This window comes from Capricornis sumatraensis, chromosome 2 (genome assembly GCF_032405125.1).
Source record: "Capricornis sumatraensis isolate serow.1 chromosome 2, serow.2, whole genome shotgun sequence".
NCBI classification, from domain to species: Eukaryota; Metazoa; Chordata; class Mammalia; order Artiodactyla; family Bovidae; genus Capricornis; species Capricornis sumatraensis.
In genome coordinates this window covers 42,431,432-42,445,317 of record NC_091070.1, presented here as the reverse complement: position 1 = coordinate 42,445,317, position 13,886 = coordinate 42,431,432, and the positions used below count along the sequence as shown (strand labels likewise).

At 38.1% G+C, this 13,886-nt stretch overlaps 1 protein-coding gene across 1 annotated transcript in view; it reads left to right on the top strand.

Annotated features, from left to right (window-relative positions):
* ATP8B4 (ATPase phospholipid transporting 8B4 (putative)) overlaps positions 1 to 13,886 on the top strand; it is a 200,755-nt gene that overhangs the window by 119,768 nt on the left and 67,101 nt on the right. Inside the window, exons 14-15 of the mRNA XM_068992364.1 lie at positions 2,938 to 3,126; positions 12,377 to 12,492. Coding sequence (XP_068848465.1) covers positions 2,938 to 3,126; positions 12,377 to 12,492 — 305 coding nt within the window. The remainder of the gene's footprint in view (positions 1 to 2,937; positions 3,127 to 12,376; positions 12,493 to 13,886) is intronic.

The window sequence follows — 13,886 nt, the reverse complement described above, 5'->3', positions numbered from 1 at the left end:
GAGGCTAAGACTGGTTTCTCCAAGAAATGATTTGCATTTCCTTTAGACGCTATTTGGGCTTCCCTTGTGGTTCAGCTGGTAAAGAATCCGCCTGCAATGCGGGAGACGTGGGTTCAATCCCTGGGTTGGGAAGATCCCCTGGAGTAAGGGAAGGCTACCCACTCCAGTATTCTGGCCTGGAGAATTCCATGGACTGTGTAGTCCATGGAGTCACAAAGAGTCAAACATGACTGAGTGACTTTCACTTAGTCACTAATGTGTATTTGAAACCTAAATTCACAACATCTGGGTGATCTGTGAATTTAGGATGCAAATATACATGAAAGTCAGTTTCCTGTTATAAATTTTCAGCATTTTTTTTTTCTCTTATAAATAGACAGTTTTCCTTATAGGCAGTCTTAAAATGGACACTGTTTTCCAGTTTACCTTCATACTGAGAGAACATCCTTTTGAGGGGGGAGGGTGCTCAGTTTTAAGAAGTGATCTCCTATTAGACTTCTTTGCCTGGCCTGTGTCTTTTCTAACCGAAGCCCTGAGATACTGGAAACCAATTAGTTTCAAAATGTCCATCCTTTATTCCAACTGTATTTTTTTTCCTCAGTCTTTGACCTGAGCAACTGTTGCTTTCTTGCCAGTCCTGGGTACATGCAAAAATATTTAAATGCTTTTTATTTATAGAATCTATACCTGGTTCTAACATAGGTGATTGATCTTGGAACCTAGTCCACCATGTTTCCAGAAGTGGAAGTTATCATGTCATCTCATAATAGATGAAGTAATTGCTTCAATTTTTTTTAATTTAAAAAATTAATTTATGCCTCTTGTAGCAAATGAAGCCATACAACATAAGGATTTATAAAGGCAAAGATAGTAATTTCTTCCCTGAACTTTAATTCAATCTCTAGAGAGGTAACTCGGAATAGGCAATGGCACCCAACTCCAGTACTCTTGCCTGGAGAATCCCATGGATGGAGGCGCCTGGTAGACTGCAGTCCATGGGATCGCTGAGAGTTGGACATGACTCAGTGACTTCACTTTCACTTTTCACTTTCATGCATTGCATTGGAGAAGGAAATGGCAACCCACTCCAGTGTTCTTGCCTGGAGAATCCCAGGGACAGGGGAACCTGGTAGGCTACCACCTATGGGATCATGCAGAGTCAGACATGACTGAAGCGACTTAGCAGCAGCAGCAGAGGTAACTAATGTTAACATTTGGTGTACATAATTTCACACTTTCTACTTGCTTATACATGTATGCATATATATATACACATAGATATGTAGGTAGTTTCTTTTTAACAGAAAAATAATTCTAGTACATAGATTAATATGCAACCAGTTTTCCTAACAATTTATCTTGGACATTATTATAAATCAGTAAAATGGATCTAGCTGTGCCTACTTTTTTCTAATTTATTTTTACATACAAAGATAATTTTATATAGAAGGGCTTACTTTATTCATGCTGGTTTTTAAGTGTATTTTTATTTTTTTCCTCCACTTCATTCTTTTCCTCTCTTCTCTCCTCTTACCCCCACTCCAGCACCTACACAATATCAGGTACCAATCATTAATATCCTGGTTTGATTCCTTAGATTTCAAGGGATTTCTTTGATATATTTTCATAAAATGATCATTAGCAGCAGACTGAAGAGGAATTTGGGATGTCTGCATCATCAGTCTGGTTGTGTTACCTTGCAAAAGCTGCATAACATTTTCAGTCATGAGTTTTACCAGTATAAAATGGAAATACAGGCATACCTCATTTTGTTGTGCTTCATTTTATTGCATGTCACATATATTGTGTTTTCGACAAATTGAAGATTTGTGCCAACCCTGCGTCGAGCAAGTTTTTTTTTTTAATCTATTTTTACTTTATTTTACTTTACAATACTGTATTGGTTTTGCCATATATTGACACGAATCCACCACGGGTGTACATTTTATTGGCACCATTTTTCTAATAGTATTTGCTCACTTGTGTCACTATGTGACATTTTTATAATTCTTTTAATATTTCAAACTTTTTCACCTGATGCCTCAGCTGGTAAAGAATCTGCCTGCAATGCAGGACACCCAAGTTCGATCCCTGATTAGGGAAGATCCCCTGGAGAAAAAATGGCAGCTCACTCCAGTATTCTCATCTGGACAATCCCATGAACAGAGAAACTTGGCAGGCTATAGTGCATGGTGTCACAAAGAGTCAGACATGGCTGAGTGACAAACACATATATTTCTCATGGTGATCTGTGATCAGTGATTTTTTGATGTTACTATTGCCAAAATATTATGACTCACCTAAGACTCAGATTACTAACATTTTTTCTACAGTGAAGTATTTTTTAACTAAGTATGTATATTCTTATATATAATGCTATTGCACACATAACAGACAACAGTATAATGTAAATGTAATTTTTATATGCACTGAGGAACCAAAAAGTTCATGTGAATTGCTTTATGGCAGTACTTTTTTGCAGTGGTCTGGAACCAAGTCTGCAATATCTCTGAGGTATGCCTGTAATAATTTTAATAATCCCTGCCTCATTGCCATGAGGATTATGTGAGTTTTAAGTGTTTTAGTTTGTAAAACTTTCTTGGCATGTTTCTAGTCACTGAAAATACAAAGTTGTGGTCTCTGACCTAAGATGCTTTCCACATAGAAGGGAGGCAGGCTCAGGAATGAGTTTTTTTCCTGTAATCTGACAAAGGCTCTTATGCATGGTGTTATGCATGGTGTCTTGAAAGTTTCACAGGACAGGTGCCTGTTCAGCTGGTTAGTGAGTGGAAAAAGTCTAATTTCTAGAGCTGACACTTGGGTTGGGTCTTATAGAATGAGTTGAAATTGATGTTGGTGTTCTGTGAATGTTACTATCTTCATATTAATAATCGGTTTCTTTTTGTTATTTAATCCACTTGTTTCTTTTCCTTTTAGGAGAGCTGATTTACCAAGTCCAGTCACCTGATGAAGGGGCTCTAGTGACTGCTGCCAAAAATTTGGGGTTCATCTTTAAGTCTCGGACCCCAGACACAATAACAATAGAAGAATTGGGAACACTAGTTACTTATCAATTGCTTGCCTTTTTGGATTTCAACAATTTCCGAAAAAGGATGTCTGTCATAGGTATGGTTGGTGGCTGAGAGTATTTTCGATCTTTTGATAATACTATGGTTATATGGAAACTTCTCAAGGATGATTTCACTCTAGTTATGTGCTGAGAGTTGTGATATGTATTAACTTTTTGAGCTTGTGTCATCCTCAACTTAGCCTCAACTCGGTAGCAGTGAGTATAGCTAATGAAACAAGTGCTTATTCTGTGTCCAGCACCATCACCTTACCCTTTTCCCCATTTTCCTCCTGCATCCCCAAGCTACGATTTTACTCAGTCTGTTTTCTGCTTCAGAGGAAAATCGCTCTTGTTCCTTTTCAATGCTAAAGGTTCTACCTGTTCCCATCCATTTTCCTTCCTTACTCACTCTCTTCTCACTTGCTTGTAACTTCACTTTCTTCTTCATCACTGACTTCTTTCTTCAGCCTGCAACTCTATGATCATCTTTGTTTCCTTAAATTTATTGTTCATATTCTGATCTCCACTGATTTTGCCACCCAGTTTTTCTTCTTTCCATCACAGCTTAATTTTTCAAGATCAGTGTTTGATTCTCATCTTGGTTTCTCTTTTCAGCCTATAAGGGTCAGGCTTCTGCTTCTAATCTTCAAGACAGAATTCCTTCTCAGAAGTCTGACATCACCTCTTAACTACCCAGTGCAATGACATTCCCCCTCTTCCTTCTTTCCTCCCTTCCTCCTCCTCTCCCTCCACCTTATCTGTCTACTATCCATCTGTCCATCTATGTATCCTCTATCATCATCTTTATCCCTTTAAACTTAGTGACATTTGATACTGTTAATCTGCTTCTCTTGACACTCCTCTTTTGGCCTCTTTGACCACACTGGCTCCTGGGTCTCCCCTTGTCCTGTGCTTTCTTTCTCAAGCTCCTTTTCAAGCTGACTGTTCTTCATCGTACCCTTCAGTGTTGGTGTCCTTTCCTCTTCTGCGCTCTCCTTGGATAATCTTGACCGCTCACGTGGTGGCAGCTACTGCCTATATTTTGTGTCCTTCCCATATGGCTCTTCAGTTTCAGTCTCTCTCTGAGGCCTCCATACACATTTTCAGGCTTCTCTTGGATTCTGTCACTGGGTTACACTACAGTTATCTCAAATTTTGTATGTCTAATAGAGAACTTTGTCACAACTATGTTCTTATTAAAATTGTTATCTATCTTTTGCTATATGCCAGTGTGAGTGAACTGAACCCGATACAAATATTTTATTAAAGTCTTGTAATAGTATGTCACCCCCAGTCAGGAGATGGTACATTTAAAGCTCAAAGATTTTAAGTATCTTTCCCAGTATTGTCATGTATCTTGTTACAAAGCCAGTAAGATGCAGAGCAAATATTTGAATCCAGATTTGTCTTTCTCCAAAGTCTGGCCTCTTTATCCCTGTTGTAGGTCACATGCTTTTGATACCTCCATCTATTTTGTGCCCCTAGGTAACTGGCTCTCAAACTTCAGCTCCCATCAGAACCACCAGGAAGACTTGTTAAAATGAAGATTTTAAATATTTATTTTTGCATTTTTTAGCTTAGCAGTATATTTAAGAACTCTTTCCTTATCAGTACATAAAAAAATACACTTTAAAAATTTTAAACTACGTAAATCTCCACTTTATGGATTAAGTCAAAATTTATTTTGTCCCTTGTAGTAGTAGTATAGTGGTAGTAGAGCTAGTTGCCAGGTCTCCCTGAAGGATACCCAGGTTTGATCCCTGGGTCAGGAAGGTCCCCTGGATAAGGGAATGGCAACCCACTCCAGAATTCTTGCCTGGAAAATTCCATGGACAGAGGAGCCTGGTGGGCTACAGTCCATGGGATCGCAAAGAATTGGACACGACTGAACGACTAACACTTTCATTTTGTCCCTTAGTGGTGGCCATTTATGCTATCCTCAAACTTTTGCTTTTACAAGTACTGAAATGAGTAGCCTTGTACATATTTCATTTTGTACATGTGCAATTATTTCAGAAAGTTTATCAGAAATGAGATTGTTGGGTCATAGGATAAACATGTTTTTAATTTTGATGGTTATTGCCAAATTGCACCCACTGCAGGTATATCATTTTACAATCCCACCTCCATAGTATGAATGCCTTTCCCCCTATATCCTCATCAACATCAAACTTCAGATTTTTGTCAATTTTTAAAATGGCATGTAACAGTAGTTTTAGTTTGTACATTTTTTATCATGGATGAGGTTGAGTTTATTTCCTATGCTTGAGATACATGTATGTTTTCCTTCTGTACAGTGTTAGTACTCTTCACTCATTTTGCTATTGAACTGCTAGATTTTTTTCTTCTATATTTATAGACGTCCTTATATATTAGGGAGAGAAGCCCTTTGTGATGCAGCTTGCAGACATTGCTTTCCAGTTTGTTGTCTGACTTTGGATAGTATTTCTAGCCATACGTATAGTGTTTTTTACGTGCCCTTCTTCTGTTTTTCTTTTAATATGATTGAATTATTTTAGGGCTTCTACAATTTGAATCATATTTAGGAAGCACCTGGTAATTTAGAAGATAGGCAAATATGTGATTTGGAAAGATAAGTATAAAGTAAAATGCAGATTTTAAATGCTGTTAAAGTGCAGCCCTAGAGTTTTTGATTCAGCAGGTCTGGGGTGGGGCTTAAAAGTTTGCCTGTCTCACAAGCTCCCAGGTGTCGTTGCTGCTGCTGCATCACTGTTTGGACCACAGTTTGGGAGCCATTTCCTTAGACTAAGAGATCCTTAGATACTACTCTATTCTCCCCTGAGATACTCAGCATGCTTTGTGCACTTTCACACTGCATGGACTATTTCAACATAGACCTCTCCTCTTCTCCTCTTCCTTTCTCAGAAAACTCCTAATTATCTGGTAATATTGATTCAGGTGTCACCCATTCTCTCGATTCTTTTCCTCCTTTTCGAATAACCACATTCTCCTCTGTTTCCCAGAGCCCCCTGTTTGAAGCACTAGTGTGATACCAGTCCTGTGATACTCATGACTTTTCCCATTAAAGTCATGCTACCTGAAGGCAGGGACTGTGCCCTAAACCTCATAAACTACCCACAGCCAAGCAAAGTGCTTAGCACATAGTACGTTCTCTAGGAATATCTGTTAAATAACATTTAACCCAACATTTTACAACTTATGAATATCCTGATCAACATGTTAAATCAATTTTTACTCTGAAAAATGTGTGTGTATGTAACAGTAGGACTTTTGGTGTCTTACTACTGGAAACTAGCCCTGGGAGATTGCTCTCAGCAGGTAAAAACCAAACATCATCTGAGGGTGTTTATTTTTATTTTTCTGACAGCAAGCTGTAGGCAGTCATTGTCAGTGTTACTGATGAGCACATATGCTGCTCTGGGTGTTGGCCTGATGTTGTATCAGCAGGGATTATCTTCTATTTACAGCTTCAGGGAAGTGTTATTGATGTTGGGTTGGCCCAGAACTGGCTTCTCTTTGCTCTGAGGGTGTTGACAAAACCTAAGATTGCTACACAGGGAAGCTTTTGGCTTTTCCCCAGCATCAGTCACTATTACAGGGAAATTACAGCCTAACCACAAATGTCACATGTTTGCCTTAATGGATCCCATATGAAGAAAGGTAGTGTTCCACCGCAGAATGCATGGAGGCTTGGGGCTTTATGTTTGTTCTGTTTTTTAATCAGTTCTGTTTGTTTTTTAATCAGGAGGACTTTGAAAGAGAGACTCCACTAGGGTAGACAAGTCTATGTTTGATAATAAGACCAAAAAAAAACACAACAGTGTCAGACTCATGATTGTCACGGGTTTGGTGGGGAAAACACCCCAACATGAAGTCTCAGACATTTGTTGCTGTCTTCTCCTCCTCCTAGGACTTCTCCTCCTTCTTCAGGCCTGTTTTAGACAATCATTCATTGAATCATGAATGTATAGTTTCAGTACCAGTGGTACTTTCATTCTGGGGCAAGAGCCCTGATTTATTCAGTGGTTTTTATTTATTCTAAATAAAAATAGATTTCTGTAAGTAATTTTGTCAGAAGGTATAAAAGATACAATATTTTAGCCACCTGATACAAAGAACTGACTCACTGGAAAAAGACCCTGATGCTGGGAAAGGTTGAAGGCAGAAAGAGAAGGGAACGACAGAGGATGAGATGGTTGGATGGCATCATCAGCTCAATGGACATGAATTTGAACAAATTCTGGGAGTTGGTGATGGACAGGGAAGGCTGGTGTGCTGCAGTCCTTGGGGTCACGAAATGTTGGACACAATTGAGCAACTGAACTGAACTGAAAAAATATGCCTCATAGATAAGTATATGGGTGTAGTCATGCGAAGTTGCTTCAGTTGTGTCCGACTCTGTGCGACCCAAAGGACCATGGCATGTCAGGCTCCTCTGTCCATTGGATTCTCTAGGCATGAATACTGGAGTGGGTTGCTATGACCTCCTCCAGTCGATCTTCCCAATCCAGAGATCAAACCTGCCTCTCTTAGGTCACCTGCATTGGCAGGCAGGTTCTTGCCCACTAGCACCATCTAGGAAACCTTGAGAAGTGTATAGATCTCATTATATAGTTTTGGAAATATGTAAATAGTTATTTACATGTTTACTAATGTAAATAAAAACAGATAAAATTCAAGGATAGTTATTAATAGGGCCAAGTGGCAGATAATTATTAAAGAAGAATAAATTACAGTAGCTCCTTGTAAAGCCCTTGCAAGATCTTTACGTAAAGGTTTCTCAACTTTAAACCTTTTAAGGATTATCAAAGTACAAATCACACTGAGATGTGACAGGCATTTCTAACCCAACTGAAATATGGCATGTAGAATTATTCATCAACCTTCATGGTATTACTGTTGTATTTACTCATACAACAGAAACCTGGAACCATTTCTGAATTTTTTCTTTTCTTTATATCACAAAGGCATAGCTACTGCTTATAACATATTTTACATAATTATAATTTAACTCAATCAAGCAAATATTTATTAAATACCTACCATGTTCTAGGAACTTGAAGCTGAAGTAGAATATGAAACTGAAAACTACTTTGTGGTTGCATCCAGGAGAAGATGGTGAAGCAGGGTAGGAAATAGGCTAAAAGGGGGCAGATCTAGATGATTCCTGTTTTTGCCACATTATGGAATCAAATATTCATTGGAAGGACTGATGCTGAAGCTCCAATACTTTGGCCACCTGATGTGAAGAGCTGACTCGTTAGAAAAGACCATGATGCTGGGAAAGATTGAAGGCAGGAGGAGAAGGGGACGACAGAGGATGAGATGGTTGGATAGCATCACCAACTCAATGGACATGGGTTTGAGCAAACTCCAGGAGACAGGGAAGGACAGGGAAGCCTGGCACGCTGCAGTCTGTGGGGTCGCAAAGAGTCAGATACAACTGAGTGACTGAACAACAGTAAAGGAGTCCAGACTTGATCTAAGGGCAAAAGGAAGCAATTACGGGATTCTACACAATAGTGTGAAGATGATTCAACTGCGTATGATGGCTGTGTTATAGAAGAGTTTGGAGGGAAACAGGACTGGGATGAATAAAACCAGTTGATAATCTAGGAAAGAGAGAAGGTGGCAGAGACCTCTTGGTTTCAATTGGATATGGGTAGTGAAGGGGGAGGAGATTTGAGTGATGGCCAGATGACTGCTTTGGGAGACTGAGTGGATGGTGAAGCTGATATTTAAAACTGGAGACAAACACACACACACACACACACACACACACACACACACACACAAACGGAGACATAGGAGGAATAATTAGTTATTGGTGATAGACAATGTATCCAGTTTCAGTTTAATGTGCTCAGGCACATTTAAGAGGAGATGTCCAGTTGGTAGTTAGATGTCTAGGCAGAAGGGAGCACTGGAAATGGATTTAGGCAGGAGATACACATTTAGAGCAACCATCCTATAGCTGAAGCCAGGAAAAGAATCTGACAGCCCAAGGAGCGTGTGAAGGATGGGATGAGAAGTCAATTTGGGGTAAATCTCTGAAGAACACCAGTATTTAAAGGACAGGCAGTGGGAACATATTATATAATTAAAAATCTGTGACCTTTGTCCAGGCTCTGTTTATTTGTTATCTCAATCACTTAAAACTGCTATTTTATTTTTAATTTATTTTAAAAAGCTAACTTCTGAAAGGACAGATTTTATTAGCCTAAAGATTTCCTAGCAGAACTGACTAGAAGCCTTAAATGAAAAGGGATATAAAACTAGCTGAGCTGCTAAAAGAAATGTTCAGTGAGTAAAATTAAGCAGGATTCCATGAAATTGGACTATGCAAACTCAAATTTAAAGGAGTTAATGATGGATTAAGAGGAGACATTGGATATGGAAAAGCTTTACTAAATCAGGAAATTGTAGAGCTGGAATGGCATTAGAAGTTAGGTTGTTTAAATATCTCTTTTTCAGAATAGAAATTGAGATGGTGAGACAAAGAGATGGTAAGGAATTTGCACAATTCATAATGAGTTTGTGATTTCCCTTGACCAGGGATTCTCAATGAGTGATCTGGGGAACCCTAGGAAAACCTGAAAGATTTTCAGAGGATTCATAAGGACAAAAGTATTTTTATAACAATGCTAATGTTATTTATCTTTCAGTTTTTTTCTCATGAGTATGTCACAGAGGTTTACAAAAGCCACATGACATGTGATATCACAGCAGATTGAATACAGAAAGCAGATTTGAGAATACAACCATCTTCTATTAAACCAGACATTAAAGAGATCTATAATCATATAGAACATTTGCCACTCCCCAAAATATTTTGTTTTGGAAAAAGTGTCATTTATGTAAATATGTAATGTTTATTGTTATTTATATAATAATTATATTTTGATTAATATCATTAGTGTCATAAGACTATTGATATAATAAAATTTATCAGTTTTAATTTCTAATGTGGTAAATATTGATAGATAGGACCTACCTATAGTCCTCATGAAGTTTTAAGAGTGTAAATGGGTTCTGAGACCAAGAAGTTTGAGAATCAATATCCTACCTTGGACTTAACAGTCATAGAGAAGTTTTACTAGCAAGTGGAGAATATACACACTTTGACTTTATAGCTCTGGTAACAGAAGGAAGAAAATGTGGGAGAAATTAAATTGGATTGCTGTATAAGAAAAGAAAGAGAAAGCCTTTCCTAGGAGTAAATGTTTTCCTTCCACTTGATTGAATAGATATAAATTGCACTTTTTTCCCTCTCATTTTCCCCACTGTGGACATTAGAGCTGAGTACAAGAAAAATTGCAAGTTCTAGAAACTATGAAAGTTGACCATGGGTCTTAGAAGAGAAGACAACCCATAGATAAATCCCAATACAAAAAAGTTTCCAGGATGCATTAGGTTTATTCAAGCTAGAAGGAAATTGGATTAGATCAAGTGTTGACTAAGGGTCATTAAAAATTAGAAGAAACAACCTCAGTGTTCATCAGCAAATGAGTAAAGAACAAGTGGTATACATATACAATGGAATACTGCTCAGCCATAAAAAAGAATTAAATTTTGTCATTTGCAACAACATAGGTGCACTTGGAGGACATTATGCTAAATGAAATGTTAAACACAAAAAGACAAGCACAGTATAATATCTTTCACATGTGGAATCTAAAAAATACAACAAATTAGTGGCTACAATTAAAAAGCAGATTCACAGATATAGAGAATAAACTAGCGGTTCCCAGTGGGGAGAGGAAAGGGAGCAGGGGAATTTTAAGGATAGGGCATTAAGAGATACAAACTATTATGTATAATATAACCCACTAGGATATATTGTACAGCACAGGGAACATAGCCAATATTGTAGAATAACTTCTACAAAATTGTGAATAACTTCTGAGCTTCCCCCCTGGCTTAGTGGTAAAGAATCTATGTGCAATACAGGAGCTACAGGAGATACAGGTTTGATTCCTGGGTGGGGAAGATCCCCTGGAGGAGGGCATGGCAACCCACTGCAGTATTCTTGTCTGGAGAATCTCATGGACAGGGGAGTCCTGTTCTACAGGACTACAGTTCATGGGGTCACAAAGAGTTAGCCAGGACTGAAGTGACTTAGCATGAGTAACTATAAATGGAGTGTAGCCTTTAAAAATGGAGAATCTCTATATTGTACACCTGTAACTTATATAATATTGTACATCAACTATATTTCAATTAAAAAAAAGGTTATGGGGAAAAGTAATTTATTGTACTGTGGTATTATTTTATTCCTTTAAGTCAAGCTCTGAACTTCATATCCTCTTAAACTAATAGTAGTCAATATTTATGTCCATCTGTTATGAGGCACTCTATTTTTAGAGATAAGGTACAACTGAGTGGAAAGCATATAATAATCTTAGACTCAATGAAGCTTGTGAGGGTCACTGTTCAAACCATGAAGCTGTGACATAAGCAGTTGTCCTAAATTGTGTCAGTCCTTTAGAAGCAGTAGGGGAGAAATACATTTCTATATTATTCATCTGTTTAATAAATAATTAGGTGCCTGGTATGTTCCAAGATGTAAAACCAAGCCTACAAATATAGGTCAAGTATTCTGTGGCTTAAAGAAAGATTTGTCTGACAGCAACATGTGTGCCACCCAGGGGAGGAGTTGAGGATTGTAAATGAGGGATTGGAGCCTTGTCAAAGCTATCATTCCCAAACCTGGGGGGAGCAGGTTAAAACACAGCCCTACTAATACAGACTTTTAGTGGGAAGAAGATAGAAACTTCAATTTTGAAAGCCCCCTGAGAAGTCTGCTTGTAGCTAGGATTATGACCCAAGAGTAAAAGAGCTTTTCTAAGGAATAAAGGTAGTGAAGATATATATCAGCAAAGGCTGAGAAAAATGCATAAACCCTGACTTTGAATGACTCGAATTCCATATGGTGATCATTTGGCATAATGCTGATAGCTGATTCCTACAGTCAGTCTTGAATTTCACATCAGGAGACAGGCAAACAAAACTCTCAGTTCTGCTCAATGCAGAAGGCTTAAATTTAAATGTATCAGCTCTTCAGAAATAGTAAGCAAGGAAAATAGGAAGGTTGTATGCATCAGAACAAAAATACTTGTTCCTGTAGATGGAATATTTCTAAATTAACAAAACAGGAGTAAAGTCAGGTGACTTAGGTAGTGACCTTTTAACCAAAGGCACTGAGTATTTTATGACTGCCTAAAGCATCATGCTCATTTCCAAATTCCCTGGCTGGAGGCCAAGGAGAGTCTAATTTTGATGGATTTCATTGATTATTATCTACTTTCCCAACTTTTTTTTCAGTTCGAAACCCAGAAGGACAGATAAAGCTTTATTCCAAAGGAGCAGATACTATTCTGTTTGAAAGACTTCATCCATCCAATGAAGACCTTCTGACTTTGACTTCAGACCATCTCAGTGTAAGTGCCCCTATGGTAAGGTTAGCACGGAGGCCCTTTGGCAGCTTCCTGTAGTTAGGTCTTCTTTTTAAAATATCAGCTAAGTGATCTGATTTCTGAAATAGAAAGTGTGTGGAGAACGGCTCCACAGGAAACTGTGCCAGTGAACGTTGAGAAACTGGCACATGGACCCACTCCCTGCCTTGCTGAGCATCAGGTCAGTCTCTCCAAGGTGGATGAACCGAGAGCTGATGAGAAATAGCCACTGAGTATGGGCTTCTGAACTCTGGTCAGGAGATGACTCAGCACACCAAGGGAAACCTGCTCTGACTTCCTTATAGTTGGGGGCTGTTCCACCTGGGTGACTGGACTGGTTTTAGTGAAGAGGAACTGGAGAATTGCTTTCCCTTGGGTTCTGATGTGTCTGGTATTAACGGAATCTCTTACGGTTACTCCCCTCCACCCAGGGGATAGTTTAGGGCCATGTTTATATGGTGAGAGGAAAATAATCTTTGTAGCCGACTTTCTCCTTTAAGGGTCTTTTTATCTGGGTCATATATCATGATGAGTCACTAATGTCCCTTGGGTGGAAGTTAGCAAATGCATACAGCCTGAGACTATGCGAAGTTTCTTTCCAGAAGCTTCCTAAAGGGAGCAGGGATGATCTTCGGCATACATTTTTCTTTTTGCAAAAGAGTAAGAGTCTAAGAATAAATATGAATGTTATCTGATTAAAAACCCTGAGATTTCAAGGGTCATTCTAACATTTGTTTGAGGTTCTGTCAAACCCAATATGAAATTTAAGGGCAACTGCTCAGAACTCTTACTTCCTCCTTGGTTTCTCTCCTTTAAAAAGCAATTGAGAGTTCATTTTCTTTGCCAAGCCCTATATTTAATATTAAAAAATACCCTGAATCTTTAAAAGACAAACAAACAAATAAAAACCTCTGCCTGACTTTAAGTTTAAAGAATGATGGTTTGGTAATATTGGTTACAAACATAGCTATTGTTTTTGTCTTCCCAATAGAGCATTCTTGATTTTCTTTTAATCTCTTCCAGAAGGCCATCATGGTCCTTTAAAAAAATTTTTTTTTTTTTTTATGAAAACAACATTGGAATCATAAGCATTTGATTTTGCCATTGCTCAAACACCAAGGTCCTGGATTTTCATACTAAAGTATGGGAAACCTAATTTGATCTTTCTACATTTCTATGAGTATCAATTTGACTTGCTTTTGCTTCTTTCACTTTATTCATTTTGACTTCTAAATTCTGAGGTTTTACATTTTTATTTAGTTATTGATTTTTGAATGATTTAATGATAGGAAATGATCTTGCTAATCCTAAATGTTCAACTTGTTTCATGCACTAATTAAATAACTTAAATCATCTGTCCCCTTTTGTAGTGTCATCTT